Source organism: Tribolium castaneum, chromosome 4, assembly GCF_031307605.1.
Source record: "Tribolium castaneum strain GA2 chromosome 4, icTriCast1.1, whole genome shotgun sequence".
Lineage (NCBI taxonomy): Eukaryota > Metazoa > Arthropoda > Insecta > Coleoptera > Tenebrionidae > Tribolium > Tribolium castaneum.
The window spans coordinates 7,581,436-7,605,702 of NC_087397.1; the positions used below are offsets into that span (position 1 = coordinate 7,581,436).

Consider the following 24,267-nt stretch of genomic DNA (forward strand, 5'->3'; position numbering starts at 1 on the left):
TTACATAATTATTTGAAACCAATATAATAATTACCTCTAATTTAGTTATAGTGCTTTAAACTTTATTGGAATTTAGGTTTTATTTACGTAAGAATTTTGAAGGTTTGAATTTTAATTAATTCCTATTTTATCCCCTATGTTTTAAGGCCAATAATTATTCCAAACAATAAAGTATCTAAAAACATATTATTACCTATTATCATTACAAAAAATTGAACTTTATAAAACTCAAAAAAGTATTATGTATTGCAAAGTAAGTAGTGTTTTACCCCACTAGTGCGGAAAGTAAACCCCATAGCCATAGCAATCTCGTACTACATAGTAACTATTATTTACATATCAAAATACTTGTTAAAAAAAATACAAGCTTAAGCAAAAGTAGCTAACACAGAAAATTCATGTTTGTTATTCGTCATTTTCCAAAAAAATCCTAGAACCGGTCGATTTTATTTTTGCAAATGCTACTTTTTGACACCATACTAACGTTTATGACGTCACTGGTTTTTCAGAAGTAACTTCATTTTTAATTAGGTGTTGCTACTGTTAATAAAAGTTTAAACATAAATAAAATAAAAAACTTAATAAGGCTTTTTCTGTGTTTATTTTACAAGGGATAATTGTTTTTTGTATTTAATTTTTTAACACTTGAAATATAAAAACAAAAACAAAAAATTAAAAACAATTACCTTTTAATAATAACGTATGAAACAGAAAGATAAAACCCTTTGAGAAAAATTATCAATAAATGTCTTGACCTTTTTGTTTTCAATTTTTCACTTAATTGACGATTATTGTCATTTAAAATTTGTGATATCAAGGGCGGATAAATTGTTATTATGAACTTAATAAAAAATTGTATCGACAAGTAATAAAAGAAAGTTGTAATTTGTTTTGTAGTTTTTTTTATTAAAAAAAAATGTGTTGTTCTTGTCAATGAAATCCAATTATTCCACAAACTTACCAAAATCTTCTAGTAAAAATCATTAAAATTAAAACTATGTATGGAATGAGTTTAAAGTAACACAAGAAATTTATATTTTTGTAATGGGTGATTTTTTATAAAAAATCCTCGAACAAGTCGATTTTATTTTTGTAAATGCTACATTTTGACATCTTAAAAAATAGAATAATAAATTTTAAACAATCGCAAAGAAAAAAATAAAGTAAAAAAGGCAGAAAGTGTATTTATAATTTAGTTTAATAATTTAATAAAAGGTTTTATCTTTTTGTTTTAGTCTTATTTTATAAAAGGCGAATCTTTTTGGCTTATTTTGAAACATTAAAATAACAATAATGTGAATTTTATGCTCTCCACGTCCAAAAATGCACAAAATATAGTGTTTTATTTAAAATATATTTATATACATTTGCATTGTAAATTTTTTTGGGAAAAAATATTCGCACAAATTTATTAAAATATTTTAAAACACCGGCAGTAAAAGTTTTATTTATAGCCTAACAGTCACCATTGTAAAAATTCTTGGAAGTCCCCCCCCCAATTAATTTCTGGATCCGCCCCTGGTGTCAAAATGTAACATTTATAAATATAACGTTAGTCCGTTTAAATATTTTTGAAGAAAATTACCAGTAACAAAGTTATTGAACCTAAACTACATAGTATATATGTAAATTAATTAAACAGTTTAATTTACCGACCAAAAAAATAATGATATATAGTGAGAACTTTTTTTTCAAAAATCTCAATTAAATCGTCACCGTTTAAATTTGAATACCGACTCGTCTAATTTCATTATTCGAAAATCAAAGCAACGAAATGAACCTTAATCTCATTTTCACTTTTCCTTTTGTTTCCATTTACGCACCAGCTTTTCCAGCTCCTCCAGACAGCGAAGTAAACTAAAGAGGGGAATACCTATCACCCTTCCACAATCCTGACGTTTATTTGCTTTCTTAGAGAGACGTGACGATCTACTTTAGATATTAACTTTAATTACTGAAAACCGGCCGATTTAGTAACATTTTTGCCCCAAGTTGAATTCCGACTCGATGCATAGGTTTGATATGAGATGTAGCATTGTGTCGTGTACACAATATAATAAAGCGAAATTAATTACGTCTTCGTTGTAATTTGCTTCGAATTTCAGTTGACAGCGTAGTAGAACATACCCCATTTATCAATCTGTCTGCAGTGGCAAGCAATGCAAACTATACGATGTCGCCATAATTTAAACTTAGTTGCTATATACAGGGCGTCCCATGGAAGCCCTTACGAACTGGTGCGCTTACGCGGCTCGAGATGGCGCCTCCAATGACAGCAGATGAGAGGGCAAGAAGAATGATGTGATAAAAACGAGCACGCATAATAAAGCTATGACGGAACTCATCATTTGACATTGAATTGCGAAATTATACGACATGAATATCATTTCTACCTAGTTCCAAGTACATAACGGCGCGAATCCCGATTTAGACGTCGTAAAATATTAAATAATGGAAAGTCGGGAAATCCGCCTCCATATGTACCGATTCGACAATGAATAGGCGCGGGTTCGCGATTTCTTTATTAAAGGTAGAGTCGCTATTTCTTGGAGAAAAACCAACACATTATCTGGATAAACAACAACAAAAGCTAGCAAAGTGCCAGGTTTGGCAGTGATATCGACCCATGGCGAGGAGTGTGGAAAACTCCAAGGGAGAGAAGGAGAGAGGCGCCTAAGAGTTGACCGCCCACAGCGTCGCGGCGCCACGACTTGTTGGATTCCGACACACTTCTCATGTCGCACCGGATTATTACTGTTTGTAGAAGCTGCATTTATTGGAGCGCAGAGTTGCTCTCTTAGCTGCGGCAGCAACTGCGACAAAGGCGGCCAAAGAAAATCTCAACAAAGATGTACAAAATAAAAATAAAATTCCTATTCTAACACTCTGTAATTTAAAATGCAAAAGCACCACCGAGTGTGAAAATATTTGATACGAAAAAAATAAACGTGGTCGAAATCATTCAAAAAGCGCGCGTAATACACCGAATTTTCGGCAAAGAAACCCCTTTAAAACACCAAGAAAATAAAAAAAATAAAATTAATTTGCTGCCATAGATAGCAATTAAAAGGTAAATCAAACAATGTTTTCTTTTTTCCCAAAACTTATTGTTTTTTAATGGTTGGGACAAATGACAAATTTGGTGGATGCGCCGAGTAAGTAGTATAATAAACTAACAGTAAGCAAATCAAACAATGCTTCCTTTGTTCCCTAAACTTATTTTTTTAAATGGTTGGGACAAATGACAAATTTGGTGGATGCGCCGAGTAAGTAGTATAATGAACTAACAGTAAGCAAATCAAACAATGTTTTCTTTTTTCCCTAAACTTATTATTTTTTAATGTTTGGAACAAATGACAAATTTGGTGGATGCGCCGAGTAAGTAGTATAATGAACTAACAGTAAGTAAATCAAACAATGTTTTCTTTTTCCCAAAACTTATTTTTTTTAATGGTTGAGACAAATGACAAATTTGGTGGATGCGCCGAGTAAGTAGTATAATGAAATAACAGTAAGTAAATCAAACAATGTTTTCTTTTCCCAAAACTTATTTTTTTAATGGTTGGGACAAATAACAAATTTAGTGGATGCGCCGAGTAAGTATTATAATGAACTAACAGTAAGTAAATCAAACAATGTTTTCTTTTTCCCCAAAACTTATTGTTTTTTAATGGTTGGGACAAATGACAAATTTGGTTGATGCGCCGAGTAAGTAGTATAATGAACTAACAGTAAGCAAATCAAACAATGTTTTCTTTTTTTCAAAACTTATTTTTTTAATGGCTGGGACAAATGACAAATTTGGTCGATGCGCCGAGTAAGTAGTATAATGAACTAACAGTAAGCAAATCAAACAATGTTTTCTTTTTTCCCTAAACTTATTATTTTTTAATGTTTGGAACAAATGACAAATTTGGTGGATGCGCCGAGTAAGTAGTATAATGAACTAACAGTAAGTAAATCAAACAATGTTTTCTTTTTCCCAAAACTTATTTTTTTTAATGGTTGAGACAAATGACAAATTTGGTGGATGCGCCGAGTAAGTAGTATAATGAAATAACAGTAAGTAAATCAAACAATGTTTTCTTTTCCCAAAACTTATTTTTTTAATGGTTGGGACAAATAACAAATTTAGTGGATGCGCCGAGTAAGTATTATAATGAACTAACAGTAAGTAAATCAAACAATGTTTTCTTTTTCCCCAAAACTTATTGTTTTTTAATGGTTGGGACAAATGACAAATTTGGTTGATGCGCCGAGTAAGTAGTATAATGAACTAACAGTAAGCAAATCAAACAATGTTTTCTTTTTTTCAAAACTTATTTTTTTAATGGCTGGGACAAATGACAAATTTGGTCGATGCGCCGAGTAAGTAGTATAATGAACTAACAGTAAGCAAATCAAACAATGTTTTCTTTTTTCCTAAACTTAGTGTTTTTTAACGTTTGGAACAAATAACAAATTTGGTGGATGCGCCAAGTAGTATAATGAACTAACAGTAAGTAAATAAATCAAACAATGTTTTCTTTTTCCCAAAACTTATTTTTTTTAATGGTTCGGACAAATGACAAATTTGGTGGATGCGCCGAGTAAGTAGTATAATGAACTAACAGCAAGCAAATCAAACAATGTTTTCTTTTTTCCCTAAACATATTGTTTTTTAATGTTTGGAACAAATGTACAAATTTGGTGGATGCGCCGAGTAAGTAGTATAATGAACTAACAGTAAGCAAATCAAACAATGTTTTCTTTTTTCCTAAACTTATTGTTTTTTAATGTTTGGAACAAACGACAAATTTGGTGGATGCGCCAAGTAGTATAATGAACTAACAGTAAGTAAATAAATCAAACAATGTTTTCTTTTTCCCAAAACTTATTTTTTTTAATGGTTGGGACAAATGACAAATTTGGTGGATGCGCCGAGTAAGTAGTATAATGAACTAACAGTAAGCAAATCAAACAATGTTTTCTTTTTTCCCAAAACATATTGTTTTTTAATGGTTGGGACAAATGACAAATTTGGTGGATGCGCCAAGTAAGTAGTATAATGAACTAACAGTAAGCAAATCAAACAATGTTTTCTTTTTTCCCTAAACTTATTATTTTTTAATGTTTGGAACAAATGACAAATTTGGTGGATGCGCCGAGTAAGTAGTATAATGAACTAACAGTAAGCAAATCAAACAATGTTTTCTTTTTTCCAAAACTTATTTTTTTAATGGCTGGGACAAATGACAAATTTGGTCGATGCGCCGAGTAAGTAGTATAATGAACTAACAGTAAGCAAATCAAACAATGTTTTCTTTTTTCCTAAACTTAGTGTTTTTTAATGTTTGGAACAAATAACAAATTTGGTGGATGCGCCAAGTAGTATAATGAACTAACAGTAAGTAAATCAAACAATGTTTTCTTTTTCCCAAAACTTATTTTTTTTAAAGGCTGGGACAAATGACAAATTTGGTGGATGCGCCGAGTAAGTGGTATAATGAACTAACAGGTTTTTCATTTATATCTCTAAAACAGTGCATGCTATATTCAAATTTGGAACCATCAAATTAAAGTAAACAAAATTTGCTACAAAAGGGTGTTTTTAATTTGTCTGTAACAGTTTTTGGGATATCCACTGGTAAAACACTCACTAACTATTTCTTCAGTTTACAGCAAAAATTAAAACTTGCTGTTATAGTAATCTTTTACGAAAAAAACAACAGACAAATACTCATTCATGCAACACTGGCAAAAAACAAAAAAAAATGTTGTTTGAAAATTTAATTATCAATTTATCGTATAATAAACAAATACAGCAAAAGACAGATACTTATTTCATTTTGTTTATTCTGACAATTTTGATATAATTTGTTGGTTTTAAAAGTTTTTTGATATTGTAAAATAAATCAGTACCTGATTCGAAAATGCACGGTAGGCGTTTGTTTAGGGACGCGTCATTTTCGTTTTGGGTTACTGTAAATTCGCCTATTTTATCTTTATGAGTGATTTTTTCTGTAACTACTAACAATGACTCAAAAAGCCAACATTTATTGTCACTGAACGCAAAAAAGTGTTTTCCGGTAATACGACCGTAAAGTAAGTAAAATGTTATTGAGTCAAGTTTGAAACAGTTTTTAAATTTTTAAAGGTTTCTTCTTCATATACTCGAAAACCATTTCTTTTAAAGTAATGCAGGATTTTGATAAGAATGTGACAACAAACTCATAAGTATAAAAGAATTATTTGTTCTAAAATTGTTCCAAAGGTCAATGCAACGCTAGCTAATAGAGGTTGAAAGTCAAGAACATTTCAATTCATTGTTAAAAATAAAATTATTAGAGTGCTTAAAAATTAATATATTTTAATGCTTTCAAACAAAAATGCACTGCATAAAACCCATAGAAAAAAATGTCCGCTGGATACAAATTTGAAACTTATTTTCATTGTTATTTTAAAGATTAAACGCCCAACTGAACGTTAATTGAACGTTTGAAATTTTTCATTTCATAGAGAAAAGCAAAAAAATTCAAATTTGGATTTTGCAAAAAAAAAATCACCCACTTTTGACCTTTCGCTTGAACATAAAAGTAATAATTAAAACGACAAAAAAGCCATTTACAAAACTTACTATAAATTCGCATTTATCACGCAAAAAAATATATAAATAAAGCAAAAAATAAGTACCTGTGGCAAGTATAAAATTATAACCTGTAAAAAATAATCTATTTCTGTTTCGCACAACAGAATGTTGGTTACAATGAGTATAATTTAGCAAATAAACTAAAGAAATGAAAAAGTTGTTTAGTTTTTTATTCATCAAAAATCAAATTAAAATGGGGTAAGTGGTCTTTGTAAAAAGTTCTACTGTAGATAAATTAAAGTGAGAGAGTTGATATGCAGCCAACAATACATCTGCAAGCGGCGTCAGATAAAGCTGCGAAAAGCAAACAGTGTGAACGCTCCAATTAGCTATAGATCTTATTTCGAGGAGCGATCCCCTTTACTTTTCGCTGCTCTATTCAGATTCGTAAGCTCCTGTTCTCCGAAAGTGGTTTCGGGCAACGCCAGATGGTGTATAAAGCAAAACTGAAGTCTGGGATTCCGGATAGGGTGCGGGAGTTGAACTCCGGAGCGATACATCACCACTCCCCCACCTACATTCACTCTGCACTCACGGAAAATTGAGTTCGCCGTATTTATTACCGCAGCTATCTAGTTTATATTATACGAAGATGTTACTGCCAACGTTCCTTGCTTATTTGCCTACGCAATGATAAATATTTCGCACTCGAATTCTCAAGAAGTAGGCTTTAAAAACTTAATCTAGTATAATAATGTTTTTGCAAAATTTAACTCCGTTATTTATTTATTAGTTCAAATGGGTTGCAAGCACTAGAGCAGTGGAAGAATGATAAATAACAAAGTTGCGCGAACGCCATCTCTCGGCAACTTATTCCCAAACTCGCGCCTTAAGAACTTTTTTTTTTGTTAACGTCTAGACGGGCTAATTGATAACTGATAATCCCAGAGGCCGCCAGACGCCGACCCGTTTATTTCGGGTTGATTAATCAACGCGTAAAAGTGTTTAATTTGACCTAGTCTGGCTTATTTAATAAAAGTCCGCCTACGTCGCTCCATCTAATTCACTCCAAGGATGTGCTGTATGTGGGTTATCCTGTTTGTTTCCCACGTAACGTCGAGATTCTGTGGCAAAACAATTCGGGAAAGCGTCACGTTTTGCACGTACGTTTCTGTAGTCCTGTTACCGTTGGCGCCGCCTCGGTGTTATCCCTGGGGAGCACGAGAGGTTAGCGAGAGTCTGCGTCATGGCAACTCGACATATCCTGTAGGATGAGTCCCTTCCTTCCACACGAAGAATATTGCTACTAGCAGCCGGGGAGAAGATAATGGAATTGGATAGGGAGTGAACTTTATTTTGTGGCGTCTTAAATAGAAACTGAGGTGTTTTTCCCTCACCAATTACGGGCGGGGGCAAAGAGTGACAATTATTGTTCTAATTACCGGCAATTAGCGATTTAAATGCAAGTTTTATGACCAAAAACAATAAAAGAAATATTTATTCACTATTTGCACATTTTTCCGAATTAATTTATGGTACAATTTATGGTAAGTGCGTTGTACACGTGTAGTGTTCCCGCTTTGCAAAAAATTTGACAAAAATTGAAAAAAAAGTGATTGTCAGAAGTGGGATTCGAACCCACGCCCACAGAGTGGACTGCGACCTGAACGCAGCGCCTTAGACCGCTCGGCCATCCTGACATTAACGGAGTTTTTGCCAATGTGTAATAAAAACAAAATATGTACTTAAATAAATTTAATAATTGTATTTTTATTTTGAATAACAAATATCTTTGTTTATATTTTTTCACTATTCCCAAATCAAAAGCGCATTCTTTTCACAATAACAAACGTGACACTTCTACATTTGCAAACAATTGGAGCAAAAATATGAACTTCATAAATTATTATTTTCTTGTAACAAACAAAAGCAAATGTGTACAGCGACGCAAATACAAAAATGCAAAAAAATAAACGATCACCTCATAAAATAAGACAAAAGCAGGACGATAAAGCCGTTAATGTAAAATTTTCAATATTGTTTGTACTTTTGTATTTTTGGCTGAAATTTATGTACTTCTTGTTTTTAATTATTTTTTCAATTTATTTTTAAAATTTATATCATTGATAAAAAAATTCGACCTGTTTGTGAATTTTTTGAAAAATGAACCGAATTTTCTTTAAGCACTTGTCTTTTTGAACATTCGGCGCCTCGGGCCTCAAATACCTCCAGAAACTTATATTTTAATATAATATTGTAATCCAAAATTTAATCCAATTACTTTATGACCTTGTGGAAAAATAATCAATACGACATCCTTATACATACAGTATAGTTGCTACTCTGTTAAAGAAAGTGCAAATCGTAAGTAGGAATAACTGTACGAGTAGAAACTAGGTACTTTGCCATTGCATTGTTTACTTATAACGAACTGAACTCTTAAGAATTTGTGTTCGTCAAGGTTAGCTTTAAATTACTACAGTATAAGACGATTAAGAAATCATCAATGGAGGTCACGGTGATCCAAAAAGTAAGTCTTAATTTCACTTTCAAAGTAGCCAAAAATTATCTTTTATGGTGAACTAGTTTTGGTTTTATCATTTTTATCACTACAAATTGCTACGAAACAATTCAGTTATCGCAAACAGTGCTCGAATGGGTTTTATCTTTTTACATAGTTTATATGCGACAGACTTCGACCCGAAATTATTAACAAATTCGGTTGGCGAAGAGATATAAACACTGAAGCGCGCATGTCTGACTTAGTTTACAGGTGGTGGTTATTTACCGATAAGTTTGAACTGTTTTAATCTAAAAGCGTGACAGTTTATTTTAAGTCCGGTCCTTACTCTGAATGCTCAGTGTATATGGTTTCAACTAAAAAATAAATTGTAAGTAATAAATTAGCAAGTAATTATGTAAAATAATAGTTAAGATATTCCTAGGCCACACTTAATTATTTAAGTACTGTGATTATAATTTTGGTTTATGGATGCACGCTCGTGTACCTAATGAAATACGAAATAATCTGCTTATAATTACAAGATTTGCAAATATATAATGTTTGTGCACTAAAGGTGGTTTTATTCTTATTTAAGACAGCCAACAAGTCAAACTAGATTTAAAGTAGTTTTAAAATACTTCCAGGTAAAAAAGTATCGCGAAAGATTCCGTCGCTGAATAAAGGAAAAAACTTTTTAAAAACAACTGCTCACAAGGTGAACCACCAATCGAAAGAATTTTTCAGATGTATCCAACGTCTGTGAAACTAGTGATATGGACCGTTAAAGCGTTCCTCGAGGTAATCTACGCCCCGCTTTTCCTCATCCGCCTGTTCAAAAAGCCGCGAAAATGCCCCCCAATCACCAACAAACTCCTCCTTTTGCCGGCAACGGAATTAGCCAAACGCATCCGCAAAAAACAGGTGAATCCCCCCAACCCAGTTTCAAGCCTTAAAAATCAATCTTGAAGATCCCCAGCACGGAAGTTGTCAAAGCTTACATCGCCCGAATCGAAGAAGTCAACCCTATCATCAACGCCGTTCTGGAAGCTCGATTCGAAAGAGCGCTCCAAGAGGCGAAGCAAGTCGATAAATTGCTGCAAGAGACCGATCTCAGCGAGGAGCAGTTGGAAGAAAAATTTCCCCTGCTAGGCGTCCCGATCAGTATTAAGGGGAGCATCGCTGTTGCAGGAATGATACATAGTGCAGGGAGAGTCGATCATAATGTGGTAGCGCCAATCGATGCAATCCCTGTTAGGCACGTCAAAGGAGCGGGGGCTATACCTCTGCTCACATCTAACGTTCCGGAGCTTTGCATGAACTGGGAGACCAAAAATAAGAGGATCGGGAGGACGGCAAACCCTTACAACAGCGGCAGGACCTGCGGAGGCTCCTCCGGAGGAGAAGTAAGAGTTAGGCGACCAGAAATGCACAAGGCGTATTTCTGGTTATCAACCACACTACTACTTACGTGCTAGGAGTACAACCTATTATTTTATGCATTATTTATGCTTTTTATAAAGCTATGTACACTCATTATTCTCAAAAACAATAATGAGTTCCAAATTAAATCCAAAGTAACGTTTTTTACCCAATTTTGAGTGATTTAATCTTTTTTTTTGAGCTCATTCATTATAAAAGGACGTTAAAATCTCAAGCCAAAGAATCGTATAATAATTAATTACTTCGAAAATTACGTTATTTTGATGATTCCCTAGATTTTGCTCCTTTGTAAGTAATAAACTATTTTCTGTGAAAATGGCATCGAAATGATAAACAATCGTATAATCGTAATTACCTAATTCAGAATTACTGTTGTTTTTCAAATACCTGAACAATATTTTTAAATTAAATTTTGCTAAGATGGAAAAGCTACCACAGAATATCACAAATTATATTATTTTTGCCTTTTCCGAACACTTTCGCAAGTTTTTCAGTTCAAAATGATACTGTTTTTTGTTGACATTTTCTTGTTTCTAAATGAAAAATAACTTATAGTTTGCGAAATTTCGTCAAAAAATGACCACTTAAATTGGAAATTGATGTTTTTTTGGCTTGTTTAGAGTTAGAGTGGGCAGAACTCGTTTTTCTAAAACGACAGACTTACTTTTCACAAAATTGCGTCAAAAATACCGAAAAATCATCAAACTACTTAAAAAATCAGGGTATTCTGATCTAAAAACTCATTTGTTTTGCTAAATTTCTTGCTAATACGTCGAAAATTTTGAAGTACAGATCAAAAATGACGGTATTTTGTTTAGATAGATTAAGCTTAAGTGAAATACAATTACTTTTTTTGTAAAATATTGTTCTATAAATGGTGAACGACTCCATAATAATTAGTTCAAAATTATTACTCTTGCGATTTACAAATACCGAAAAACATTGTTAAGCTAAAAGCTCACTTTTATTTTAGTATATTAGCATATTTTTTTAGCAAAAAACATTTATTTTGCATAGTTCTTAAAAAAATCAAATATAAAAGACAAAAACGTCATTATGCCTTTGTCTTAAAATCTTGTTTTTAAGCGAGAAACTATTTTGCGAAATTTTGACAAAAAATTACCAAATTAGATCAAATAATATAAAGGTATAATAATAATATAATAATTTATCCTTTTAGAAAGGTGTAACTCGTTCTTAGAACAAAAAAAATCTTTTTCGTGAAATTGGGCTGAAACACGTCTCAAAATCAGCTAAAATTACTACGAAATCTGTGTTATTTTAAGATAAACAGAAACGCTGAACCATTCCCTAATTAGTTAAAAATTATTATTTTAACTTTTTTTTAAATGTCAAAGCACATTTTAAAGATAAAAACTCTCTTGTCTTGCGAACTTTTACTCAAGTATACCGAACAGTTACCACAGAAGATCGAAAATGACATAGTTTTCGCCTACTTTTTTCGAAAATTGCGTCATTTTAAGCTAAAAATATTCTTCTAGTACGCCAAAAAATTCCCAGTAATGGAGCTGCAAATAACGTTGAAACAAACAAAATATTTTTTCATAACATCAAACTTGTTTTTTAATGGTAATTTATTAACATTGCTTTAGATAGGTGGGTCAAAATTTCCTTTGAATTTCTACGCTCTCTAGTTTATCCAGAAAAATAGCAAAAATGCCCATTTTCAGGCGAGCCTTATCGGCTGTGGGGCCTCTCTCCTAGGCCTGGGCTCTGACATAGCCGGCTCATTGCGATTACCAGCGCATTATTGCGGCGTCTGGGGGCACAAGCCTAGCCCTCACGTCGTTTCCTCCGAGGGCCATTACCCCGATTGTAAAAACAAAGAAGAATGGAACAAAGTTTTCACGATAGGACCTATGGCAAGATACGCCTCTGACTTGAAAATTCTCTTGAACATTGTTGCAGAACCTGACGCTCGAAATTTGCTCAAATTAAACGAAACGGTTCGAGAGTGACTCTGAGTCAGGCTTCCGCCACTGAAAATGTGTTTCAGGTAGATGTTAAGAAAATTAAAATCTATTATATGGAAGAAGTGAAGTCTCCACTACCGAATCGACTCAATTCCGCCGTGATCAGCGCTATCGAGAGAGTTCGGACGCATTTCGACATTCTCTGTGATTCAAATTGCACGAAAGTTGATTTTCCACGAATGAAGCACTGCACCGAGGCGTCTTATCTGCGACTGTTGAATATCGAAGACGTTGATAACATTTTTGAGGGCAGCAGAGGCGATGGCGTTTACTTGGAGATACTCCGGTATTTAGTTTGCCAATCGAAACACGAATTCACTTCAATCGGCTATGGTTTTCTGCGCCGCAACATCCACTTAATCCCCCCGAAAATCATGAATAAAATTTACAAATATCTAGACGATTTGCGTAACGACTTTCTCAAGATTTTGAAGGACAACGCCGTTGTGATCCTCCCAACGTGCCCCTGCGAAGCCACTCACCATGGCGACGTCCTCCGAAAAATTTTCAATCCGGGCTATTTATCGATTTTTAACGCTTTGGGCTTCCCAGTGACGAATTGTCCAGTCGGGTTTAATAAAAACGGATTACCGATCGGGATACAAGTAAGTTTTTTTTAGCAATTTTCGGGTTTTTACGCAGGATTTTAGGTCGTGGCAGCTCCGAATTGTGATAGATTGACGCTGGCCGTGGCAGAAGAGTTGGAAAAAGCCTTCGGTGGATGGAAATTCAATTAATTGTACAGAGAATAAGACTTGAAATATACAAATTATCTTGTTAAGTATTTTGTTTTCCATTGCTAGAGGTGACCCACGAAACCATTAAGAGACTCGTAAAAAATATTATGTAATGAATAAAGAAATTTTCCGCTTATTAGGAATGAACCGGACATTAGGGTGCGTTTTAATGCAGCTCTCTTGAAATTCAAATTCTTGCGATTTGATAAATAAAAATAGAAAAATATAAGCACAAGGTGAAAGAAAAATGTCCATCAAAAGTAGTTTTATAATTAACCTTTGCATTTTTATACACCACTTACGCAGCCTTGTAAGTAACTCAAATTGAGGCACAAACACTACAATTAGAGGACGACTGACAAATTGTACTGTGATTCCGCTGTTTTGAACAAAATCTATTCCAGAATTGGTAATTCGTAATTAGCATAAGCCAAACAAAACAAAGTATTTAAGACTTGAGCAAATTTGCCATTCATTGTAGCATTACTCGGCCAAATATTGATAATCGTTTTGAAACAAAGCGAGTGAAATGGCATTGTACCATCGCAAAAATTTGGTTAACATTGAATTCGGCAATTATCAATTTATAAAAATACAATCCCACCTTGCCACTCGCACGCAACTGGATAAAATGATAAGCTCGCTCTAGAGCTAGTGTTTTCTACTCAGTCCCGGCGAAGAGACTTTCTTTCAGCGGAGAGAGCAGAACCGTAAAATCACAGTTACTTTTAGCAAAATAAGACAAGTAGTTAAAATGAAAGTGAAACTAATAAACAAGTGTCTTAAACTTAACGAAAAGTAAACGGTAAGCGCAATTTATTTTTGTTTTATCAATACTTGATTGAAGTAAACATCATTTACGATATCTAATCAAACTGCGCTTTGTATTGTATTTTAGTAATTTGAGAACTAGCATTAAATTCATTAACTTGGCCAAAACGCCGAGTCAAGGTAACCCCGCACGGTCAATGCAAAGCCATTGATCTTGAAAGCACCTGAGCACCGAATTTCAGATGCGATGAATTTTCTCATCCGCTCGCTGTGCGTGCTCCTGCGGGCGCTGGACGCGCTGGCGGCCCCCATCTTCTGGCTGAAGTCCCGCGGGAAAAAGCGGGCAGTGCCCACGATCAAGGACCGCCTTTTGAAAATCAGCGCGACCGACTTGGCCGAAAAAATCCGCACCGGAGAGGTGAGTCAAAAGTGAGAGGCAGTCAAGGGCTCTTGCCAAAAAAAAATTAGTTGAGCAGCGAGCAGATTTGCGCGGCTTATGTCAAGCGGATCAAGGAAGTCAATCCTTTGCTTAACGCCGTCGTGGAGGAGCGCTTCGAAAGTGCATTGCAAGATGCACGTAATGTCGATATCTATCTGCAATCGCTGCCAGAACGCGCAGAGTTAGCCAAGACGAAGCCTTTATTAGGAGTACCGTTGACCGTAAAGGAAAGTTGCTCACTTGCAGGTAAAAAAGGAATTTTGGCCGAATTTGCCTCGGATTTTTTCAAGCTGATGCAATTGCGGTTGCAATAATCACTCGCCAGTTCTATTCTTCTTCAAATGCCAAGCGTGACGGATGAAAACCTTTTATCACCCGGTGACTAATTGCAATTAATCCGTAATTATTTCAGATTTTTTGAAACTTGATTGGGTTTTTATTTCCACAAGGAAACGCTTTGCAAATTACACCACATTTTTAATTACGTGTGAGGAGGAAGTCGCGCATATTTATTTAGCAAAAATGTCAAACGCACGCGATGTTTTGTTAAAGAAATAGCGAAAGTGCAATATACTTGTGAAATTACTACTGTTTCGCTTTTCCTTATTAGCGCTTCCCATTATTACGTTTCAATTTTTACGAACGTTATTATTTTGGATGGAAACTGACGTAAATATCTCGGAAAAAACTCGTTTAACTCAAACCCGTTTCCACCAAAATACTTTAATTAATTTGCATTACTGAGACAATTTCCAGAAATTAACCAAATAAAAAAATGGAAAGGTTTGAAGGCCTCGAATTAAAAACATTTTTTGATTGAACGACTTATAATTACTATTTTAATAAATTAAAGCGACATTTGATGTTGTGCGTAATGAACTTGCGAGTAATTATCTTGGAAAAAACTAATTAGCATGTGTTAGAGGAGGTCTAGCGTTTGCACCTTGTACTCTTGAACAATTCAAAAACTTTATTGCATTAAGGCCTCAGCCTTTGCGGGGGGACGGTGTCCAGGGCCGGAATCAAAGCAGATCAAGACGGGGAAGTGGTTGCGAAGTTGAAAGCCAGTGGGGCCATCCCCCTCCTTGTCTCCAACACCCCAGAAATTTGCCTAAGTTGGGAAAGCAGCAATTTCGTGACGGGTCAAACAAACAACCCTTACGACGTCACCCGGACTAGCAGCGGGTCATCGGGGGGCGAAGTACTAATTAACTTTTTTATTCGCGGATGTAAATGGAGAAATTATTTCAGGGGGCCCTGCTGGGGGCTGGCGCTTCGCTGATTGGGATCGGGTCAGATGTTGCCGGGTCGATTCGGCTGCCGGCAATGTTTAACTGTGTTTTTGGGCACAAGCCGACAGCAAGTAACAATTTTAAGTTTGCGTTTAGACGAGTTACGAAGGGTGTTTTTAAGGAACGATTCCGATAAAAGGGCACTTTCCGTACTGCACGGACGAGCGATACGCTGACTTTTTTGCAATAGGACCGATGACCCGGTACTCGAAGGATTTAAAACTGATGATGAAAGTGATGGCGAATGAAAAACTTTTGCCGGATTTGAGGCTGGAGGAAAAAGTTGATTTGGGGAAAATTCGCGTGTTTTTCATGGAGGAGGAAAGCAAATCGTTTGTGTCACCGCGAGTGCAAGACGAAATCAGTCAAGCGATTAGACAAAGTGTTGAATATTTGAAAGTTAAATGTAATTGTGAAATAATTAGCGACTTTAAATTCGCGGAATTAAAGAATAGTTGCGAAATTGCGGGATCGGCGCTTTACAGCTTGGATGACATTCCTAATTTATTAAAAGCTGTAAGAATATTATCTTTAACATTTTTCGAAAGAAAAAACAATTTTATTTGTAGGAGAACCAAAATCTGGCTCTCGAGCTACTCAAGAGTGTCATCGGACAGTCAAATTACACGTTTAGTTTACTTTTTTTCTACACATTGCAATACATTTTCAAAACATTTGTTACAAATGAGGGATATTTGAAAAAAAACGAATATTTAAAACAGCTTTTTACAGTATGTCAATGACGATGTAACGAGTTATTTGTTTTACTAAGTGTTTTAGGAAAAATTGGGTCAAGATGGAGTTTTTCTTTACCCAACATTTACAACATCGGCATTTCACCACGATTCGTTCTTATTTAAGTCAATGGGAGTATCTTATTTAATGATTTTTAATTCGCTCGGCTTGCCAGCAACACATGTCCCTTGCGGACTTGACAAAAATGGGTTGCCTGTGGGAATACAAGTTGTGGCAGCCCCTTATCAGGATCGATTATGTTTTGCTGTGGCGGAAGAATTAGAAAAGTGTTTTAATGGGTGGATATCACCAAATTAATTTTGTATTACAATAAAAACCGAAAAATAAAATATTGATTTTTAATAATCGAAACCCCTTTGCCCCACAGTTGCCTACACCTCTGTGTAGTTGCGCTATACGAGTCAGTGACTTTACTTTTAGTGGATTGGCAGTAAAGTCAATATTCAAGCCACAAAAATATCATTATTTTTCCATAATACGTGGACTTTTTGAAACCACTGAGGCAATAAAATTCTTGTATTTGTATTTTTGTAGCACAAAGTTACTAATTTTACCATCCACCTTGATCCTTACGATAAATTTTCGACTAGTGATTTTCATAATTTTTGTTGGCGACTATGTTATCTGACTTATCGCTTGTGTTTTTGTAACCTCCAATTTCAAGTTCATTTTTTATAACAAAAAATCTAATTTAAAGCTAGTTGTTAGAAGATAAAATTTCTAGATAAAAAATAATTGTTTACAATGGGTCGACAAAAGAACCAGCCTGCAAAATTAAAAAACACAGATGAAGATTTTGGCTTTCGAAAGCCAATAGATTACATTCCAATTAAAAAACGAAGAAATAAGAAAGGAAAAGGTTCTTCAGGACCTTGTTATAAAATAATTTTACCTTCTGGCCGAAACGAAGAGTTTTATTTGGGGGACATGCTAGTTGGAAGCACAAATAATGAACTTCCAGAAAGTTGGAAGTCTTGCAGTATTAGTTTTGTGAGTGCAGATTTACAACATTTGGTTATTAACTTGGATTCCACGTCCGTTGTAGTTCAAGTAATACCAGAACACGATATAATTAAAGGTAAAGTAGTCATCAGAGGCGGACTTATACTTTTGGGGGCCCTGGGCGCTGTTCAGTTGCAGGGCTCTCTTGCTTTTATTAAAAAAAATTAGTTATAGATTTTTTTTATCTAAAAACGTTACCACAAAATTCATTATATATTTTTTTATCTTTAAAAATATTTTCTAAAATTTGCCAGTCTTTTTTTTAATAATAATTTAACAATGCAAATTTTAAGTTGTACAACACTAAAAATTAAAAAATTGTTTCTAATCTTGTAGTACAAATGATTAGCATAATCAAAAATCTCTTTCGTTGTTTTTTGTGTGAATAAACTGTCTTGCATCTCGAATATTGTTCACGGAAAGAGTAAAAGTAAAAAAAGGGTAAAATTCTTTCGTAATTTCTAATGTTGCCAAAGATTTATCCCTGACCTTAAATAAAAAAAATAAATAAAAGCGGAGCCCCTTTCGTCCAGTGCCCCCTAGATAAATCCCCCGACAACCATTATTTCAGTGATAATTAACCAACACCTTTCATTGCAGAAATTATAATTACGAAAATTTTTGCGATCAGTGTGAGTCTTGTTGAGGGTAGTGTGTTTTTTAAGCTTTACTTCTGTAATTTACCACTGCCAAAATTTAATAAAAAAGTAGGATCTTGTGTTCAAACAGTATTAACGCTTTTGGGATACACTCCGGAGTGTCCTGAAGATGGTAGATTTTTTCTTTAAATTTAATTCATCATTAATAATTCATTCAGTAGGTGATAATGATGTAGATATGTCCAGTAATTGCACACTCACTCAATTGTATAAAAATATACGAAAAACACGCGAAACACACTTAAATCTTGGCTGTGCTGACGTTCAAGACTCGAGACTTAAGCCTCAGCTCAGGCCTTATCAGGCCGATGCGGTTCGGTGGATGTTATACAGAGAGAAGAAATTGGAGGATGCTCAAGGTGAATCCTCGAGGAAATGACAATTATTGTTTTGTAATTTTGATCTTACAGACGAGCTGCATCCTTTATATTCTGTGATAAAACTAAAATCGGGCCTCGAAATTTATTTTGATAAATATTCAGGCTTTGTTGACACCACCAAACCAATCGTAGACCCATCAAGCAGGGGCGGTATTTTAGCAGACGAGATGGGTTTAGGCAAAACTGTGGAAGTTCTCGCCTGCATCCTCCTCCACCCGAAACCTGATGGAGCCCCCAAGCCCCTTGATCTGGAGAAAACCCCAACTGTGGACCTCGTAAACCGAAAACGCCGAATCCTGACCCAAAAACCAGTTAGCACACCCCAAAAATTAAAAATCTCGGAAAGTTGCGTCAAACCCAGTGGAAGAAAATCAGAAAAGTATATTGCTCTCGAAATGTGGTACAACTCGGTTCTGCAGAGCGCCGTGCCCAAGGTCGCCCCCAGCCCGCCGGAGCCCGCCCTCCAGTGCATATGCGGGGGCGCGGACGACGAGGGCAGCGTCACTTGCACCGAGTGCGGCAAAATGCAGCACGGGGCTTGTCTGGGGTACAGCACACAGCTGGGGCCTTACATATGCCCCCAGTGTTGGCTGAGCCAGCCCCAAATCGAATGCAAAGCCACCCTCATTGTCTCGCCTATCTCTTTGCGAACGCAGTGGTGTAAGGAGATCTGCAGGCATGTGAGGGGCGATTTCAAGGTTTTGCAATATGGGGGCTCCTCAGTCACTCCGGTGTACCCAACTGCGTTGACTAGTTACGACGTTGTGATAACCACGTACAATGTTTTGCAGACTGAGTTAAAATTAACCGAAACTGAGAAAGTATGTGCAAATTTTTGGTTCGTTAAGTAAGTGTGACTTCCAGGCTTTGTCTTTGAGACATCAGCGCCGGTATTCGGCCCCTGGGAGTCCCCTAACTACGGTCAAGTGGTGGCGGCTGTGTTTGGACGAAGCACAAACTGTTGAGACGCCAACAAGCATGGTTTCAGCAATGGCCAAGAAATTAAACGCTTATTTCAGGTGGGCCGTCACTGGAACCCCCATTTCAAAGGACATTTCAGGTATTTTCCCGAACAAAATTAACGAATTACGCAATCAGCTACACAAGTTAATTGGTTTAGAATTTTTTTAATTGCCGAATTAATTAATTAATTAATTAATTAATTTCTTATTCTTCTTTTTTCTTTTTCTTCTAAACCTAGCTTAAATATCACTTAATAGGACTGAAAATGATACAGTTTCTGCATTTTCAAGTACTATCACGTTTTTTAGATATTTATTAATTTATTGTCACACACTAAAAATCATAAAAATAAATTTGTTGATAATATAGTGTTTTTTGACTAAATTTTGTAAGTATTTGAGCACGGTTTTCAATAAAAACCGCAGTTTTTTTCGAAAAAAAAAAACCTCTTGAAAGTTGGTTAAAAAATCACAAGATTGGATCGATATTGGCTTTATTTTTTGTTAAAACATGCCTAAAAATAATAAAAATAAATTGAATTCCTTGATATTTTGACTGTTTTACTCGATGCTGTTTGTTTTTGACTGAACTTTCATCAAAAAATAAAAAAAAACACAGAATTTGGCCAAAAATTCTGCTGTTTTCCCGTTTTTCGAACCTTTCAGTACATTTTTGAGTAAAAAGAGTATTTTGGCTTATTTTTAGCTTTTAGAGCTTTTCACTCGAAATTTTTTTCAGAGAGTTTCGTTAAAAATAAGCCACAAATTGCAAAATTAAACAAAAAAATTGTGGCAAATTTGTCTTTTACGACTGTCTAAGCATAGTTCTGGGGTAAACACTTTTTTTCAAAAAAATTCTTGAAAACTGGCTGATAATTAGGGAAATATATTTGCGTACTTCATTTGGTTTGGTTCGTTTTTGAGATATTTTTTTTTTTGAAAAGACGTTTACTTTAGTTCAGGGTTTTTTGCAAGATTTCCTTAAAACAGAACCAAAAATCAACAAATTAAGTCGATAATTATACAATTTTTGCATTTTTTTGGGCGTTTTAGTACGTTTTCAGTCAGAAACACTTATTTCGGAATATTAAATTTAAGGACATGCCGAAAAATCACCAAATATTCCAAAAATCTTTCATCGGATATCTTTAACTTTGGAGTTTATTCTTGACCTAAAACTCGCTATACTGACCGAAAAACTACTAAATTACTTACTAAATCCAGAAAGAAAAAATAAATAAGTACTTGTAATAATTTTTAGATTTGCACGGCCTGATCGATTACCTACAAATAGAGCCGTACAATGACAAGTTTACGTGGGAACAGTTATTATTTAAGCTGTACGTTCGGGGAAACCCCGAGCCAATGCTCAAATTTCTATCTGAAGTACTATGGCGTTCTTCTAAGGACGAAATTATTGATCAAATAAATATCCCGAAACAAACAATAATAGAGCACTGGTTGAGTTTTTCCGCTGTTGAGCAGTACTTTTATAAATGTGAGCACCAAACAAGCCGTGAGGCATTTTCGAATAAAGTCAGGACTTACGAACCGGATTTGCCTTTGACATCATTGGATAGAAGTTCATTGAAAAGTGTAAGATAAAAAATTGGTTATTTGACCAAAGGTGAGTTTGCTTGTTAGGTTCTTGCACCTTTATTGTCCCTTCGTCAAGTTTGTACGTACCCGAATTCGGCACACACCAAGTATTTAATAACGAAAAAACCAGTCAAATCGATGAAGGATCTCCTTGACGCACTTATAGCCCGTAATGTAAATGAGTGTGAAGAGCATTTGCGAGTTATTTTGAGTTCTTTAAACGGACTTGCCGGTATTTATTTGCTCCTCGAAGCTCCAGAACAAGCAATTGAGCAGTACCGTGAGGTGTTACAGTTATACACCCGTTTTACTGAAGAAGAAAAAATTTCTAAATTAAATGTTGATAAGTTACAAGTCGTCCACACTATGCATAATCTCGCGGAAATTCTCGATGCGAATCCGGGAAAATTCGCCAGGACCTTGCGAGATGAAAACCTGCGAAAGGACTGTGCAGATCTAGAGCAAAAATATATAGAGCGGTTTATCAACCAGGCAAGGATTTGTGTTGGAGTGGCCCAGAGATTAGTAATTTTTTCCTTAGAGTATGGCTGTCCTTCAGGACGTTTTATTAATTTCCGGAAACATTGAAAAACTGCAAAATAGTTTTATCCTCGCCCCCGGGAAATGGTACAGCGATTTGTTGGACTGGATCTACATCCACAGCTACGAGCAAGAACTGCACACCAAAATCATGAATTTGCACAGCGATGCCAACGTGAAATGCACCGTAGAGTGAGTTCACGTGCGTGTAAGTCGCCAAAAAAAATTACAATAATAATTTAAGGTCCCAAAGTCCCAGAACATTGATTTATTGCATTGCCACTTGGGACGAAAACATATCAGAACTGCGCGAAACCACAATCGAAGTCGTCAATGATTTATACACCCACTGTCCTGACGACGAATTTAAAATAATAATCGCTCAAGAGTTGGTACAAAAAGCCACAGACTGCCACCTCCGCCCTCAGAAAAAGTCCAAAAGTAGGAAAAAATGCCCGGTTTGTGTGGCTAACGACCACCTGAAAGCCTACGAACTCAAGTTATTCGCAATGTCGAAACGAACGGAGACTTTCGTGGATATGTCGCTTAAGGGGAGCTGGAAACCGACACCGGAAGAACTCATTTTCAAATGTAATTCAATTGCATTAATTTTCATCTTTTCAAATTCGGTTTTAGCAATACTAGCGGTCGGCCGGTCGAAGAACGCTGACGCCACTTTGTTAAAAGACGGTGAAGTTCATATAAATATTTTAGAAACCCTCAAGAAAGAGTTTAAAGAAGTGAGAAAGTTGTGGACGTACCTAGAGCAACAAATATGTGCACAGGACGAGCTGGACATGTGCAAAATTCGCTTGAGGCTCAAGGAAGCTAACGAGGAGGAGAAGCAAAACAAAATTTTGCAAAACTTGAATTACAATATTGTGAATAAGTTGGAGACTATTCACGTTTTGGACGTGCACGAGGTCGGTTACCAAAGAACCGTTTTACATTCGGAGGAGAACCGGAACAAGGCTCTCCTAGAGAAAAATTTAGGGACAAGGAGTTACTTGGAGACGTTGCGGACGCAACAGTATGAGGATCAACCGCCTGACCCTTGCCCCATCTGCAAAAATTGTTTGGAGAAGCAGTGGTCGATTTTGTCGTGTGGCCATTGCTATTGTTTGGAGTGCATCCAACTTCTGATTGATCAGGTAACACCGTGCGAGTTAAATTTGAGAGGATTTCTATTATCTATGCAAACTAACCGAAATTTTGCATACATACGTAATCTCAATAAAAAAATTATCAACAATTACCGAACGGTATAATAAATTTTATGGGCTCCTAATTAATGTGTGAAGTTGAAACCAGGGCTATTTTTTATGCTTTTATTTAATTTTTTGTCTAGACCAAGGGTCACCACGTGCAATGCTCCGTTTGTCGTTCGTATCACCTAACAAGTGAGATTTCTTATATAAAACCGGGGGAGCACCAAACCGTCCCCGAGAGTGAAAAAATCGCCGGGAATTACTCAACAAAAGTCGAAAGTATCGTCCGTTTAATTTTAAAATTGAGACTCGAAGATGAGGACGTCAAGATCTTGCTTTTTTCGACTTGGATCCCTGTTTTGTCGTACATTAGGGAAGCCTTGACTAAGAATAGTGTCACGTCCGAATTAATCACTTCTGGTAATTTGGAAAAACAGATTGAAAAATTTAAGGTAACTTTCACGTTTTACGTTGATTTTTTTAATACAGTAATTGAAAGGATGCTGATCAAAATATTACGGTCCTCCTTTTGCCTATAAATCTCGGCGGTAAGGGACTTAACTTGATTGAAGCCACTCATGTAATACTGACCGAGCCTTTGCTCAATCCGGGCGAGGAGCTTCAAGCTATTGGCCGAGTTCATCGGATTGGCCAGACCAGGTTTTTTTTTTTTTTTGGAAAAAATCAGTTGTTAGCATTGTTTTACAGACCGACTGTTGTCCACAAGTTTTTCATAAAACACACGATTGAGGAAAGTATACAGAAGGCAGTAAGCACCGATGCGAAAAATTGGGAGAAGAATAAAGTTACCCTAGGGCAGTTGGTAGATTTGTTTGTCACCGATGATGCTTCCGAAGAACAACAAAATGAAAATTCCGACTTGTAGTTTTTGTACTTATTTCAATGTTTCAATAAAGTTTTACATTTTTATTGAGTCGATTATTTACCTCCTTATTTACCGATGGCAAGGACCGGATGGATTTCGCTTTATTCAGATGGTTAACAACAATTTGAGAGAAATATTCTTTTGTAAAAACTTGAACCAAGCAGTGTTAATATTTTTAGTAATAAAATTATTACGATTAGCGTTTAGCAGAGTAAAACATAAAACAGAAATTGCATAAATGGAATTATTGTCCCTAATTAATTTAAAAACTAATATGAACCACCGATTTTTAAATACAGAGTATAAAAATAATTCCTATACGGCACAAAAAGTTTCTTTTCTGTGGAAGACGAAGAGCAAGTTTTAAGTTTTTTTGACCAATCAGTTGATACCTCTCGATATAAAAAGTACTTCATATCATCTTAATTAGTCAAAGGCAGAATTAAAGATGAAAATAAATCAAAAACAAGATATTTTTACTTCTTTTGGCTTGCGCATGCTGAAAATAACGCCCTACTGCTTTTCTCTGAC

The 24,267-nt window shown here is 35.3% G+C and overlaps 4 protein-coding genes and 1 non-coding gene across 11 annotated transcripts in view; 3 read left to right on the forward strand and 2 right to left on the reverse strand.

The window, feature by feature from the left end:
* mRpL33 (mitochondrial ribosomal protein L33) overlaps positions 1-24,267 on the reverse strand; it is a 143,029-nt gene that overhangs the window by 82,638 nt on the left and 36,124 nt on the right. The gene's annotated exons all lie outside the window — the stretch shown is intronic.
* Positions 8,186-8,268, reverse strand: TRNAL-CAG (transfer RNA leucine (anticodon CAG)). The gene has a single exon. It is a non-coding gene; the product is annotated as a tRNA-Leu (tRNA).
* Positions 8,854-13,286, forward strand: LOC664062 (fatty-acid amide hydrolase 2-B). 6 transcript variants are annotated; one of them, XM_064356127.1, is made up of 7 exons: positions 9,216-9,459; positions 9,514-9,715; positions 9,816-9,992; positions 10,040-10,474; positions 12,203-12,478; positions 12,529-13,110; positions 13,156-13,286. In XM_064356127.1, the coding sequence occupies exons 3-7, from the start codon at positions 9,816-9,818 to the stop codon at positions 13,240-13,242; spliced, it is 1,557 nt and encodes a 518-aa protein (XP_064212197.1). In that variant the 5' UTR covers positions 9,216-9,459; positions 9,514-9,715; the 3' UTR covers positions 13,243-13,286. The 6 variants fall into 6 exon arrangements, with proteins under 6 accessions (XP_008201434.1, XP_975174.1, XP_064212196.1 ...); XM_008203212.3 differs by lacking the exons at positions 9,216-9,459; positions 9,514-9,715 and adding an exon at positions 8,854-8,932; XM_970081.4 differs by lacking the exons at positions 9,216-9,459; positions 9,514-9,715 and adding an exon at positions 8,947-9,098.
* On the forward strand, positions 13,871-16,829 carry LOC663447 (fatty-acid amide hydrolase 2-B). Its single transcript, XM_962777.4, has 8 exons — positions 13,871-14,047; positions 14,141-14,431; positions 14,482-14,698; positions 15,436-15,653; positions 15,704-15,815; positions 15,866-16,260; positions 16,314-16,475; positions 16,525-16,829. The coding sequence occupies exons 2-8, from the start codon at positions 14,261-14,263 to the stop codon at positions 16,795-16,797; spliced, it is 1,548 nt and encodes a 515-aa protein (XP_967870.1). The 5' UTR covers positions 13,871-14,047; positions 14,141-14,260; the 3' UTR covers positions 16,798-16,829.
* On the forward strand, positions 17,107-23,780 carry LOC664053 (uncharacterized protein). Of its 2 annotated transcripts, none has more exons than XM_008203208.3 (13): positions 17,107-17,578; positions 18,103-18,273; positions 18,320-18,520; positions 18,572-19,362; positions 19,406-19,601; positions 20,765-21,099; positions 21,148-21,594; positions 21,644-21,834; positions 21,887-22,233; positions 22,279-22,793; positions 22,991-23,302; positions 23,350-23,510; positions 23,559-23,780. In XM_008203208.3, the coding sequence occupies exons 1-13, from the start codon at positions 17,245-17,247 to the stop codon at positions 23,734-23,736; spliced, it is 4,179 nt and encodes a 1,392-aa protein (XP_008201430.1). In that variant the 5' UTR covers positions 17,107-17,244; the 3' UTR covers positions 23,737-23,780. The 2 variants fall into 2 exon arrangements, with proteins under 2 accessions (XP_008201430.1, XP_008201431.1); XM_008203209.3 differs by having other exon boundaries at positions 18,323-18,520.

What these genes read in the sequence shown, in the direction of transcription:
- LOC664053 (XM_008203208.3), top strand. Translation starts at nt 17,245, where the DNA reads ATGGGTCGACAAAAGAACCAGCCTGCAAAATTAAAAAACACAGATGAA. An exon ending in AACGTGAAATGCACCGTAGA is followed by an intron (nt 21,835 to 21,886) that starts GTGAGTTCACGT and finishes TAATAATTTAAG; the next exon opens with GTCCCAAAGTCCCAGAACAT. An exon ending in GGAAGAACTCATTTTCAAAT is followed by an intron (nt 22,234 to 22,278) that starts GTAATTCAATTG and finishes ATTCGGTTTTAG; the next exon opens with CAATACTAGCGGTCGGCCGG.
- LOC664062 (XM_970081.4), top strand. Translation starts at nt 9,075, where the DNA reads ATGGAGGTCACGGTGATCCAAAAA. An exon ending in TGCTCAAATTAAACGAAACG is followed by an intron (nt 12,479 to 12,528) that starts GTTCGAGAGTGA and finishes AATGTGTTTCAG; the next exon opens with GTAGATGTTAAGAAAATTAA. An exon ending in GATTACCGATCGGGATACAA is followed by an intron (nt 13,111 to 13,155) that starts GTAAGTTTTTTT and finishes GCAGGATTTTAG; the next exon opens with GTCGTGGCAGCTCCGAATTG.
- LOC663447 (XM_962777.4), top strand. Translation starts at nt 14,261, where the DNA reads ATGAATTTTCTCATCCGCTCGCTGTGCGTGCTCCTGCGGGCGCTGGAC. An exon ending in GGAAAGTTGCTCACTTGCAG is followed by an intron (nt 14,699 to 15,435) that starts GTAAAAAAGGAA and finishes TATTGCATTAAG; the next exon opens with GCCTCAGCCTTTGCGGGGGG. An exon ending in TTCCTAATTTATTAAAAGCT is followed by an intron (nt 16,261 to 16,313) that starts GTAAGAATATTA and finishes TTTTATTTGTAG; the next exon opens with GAGAACCAAAATCTGGCTCT.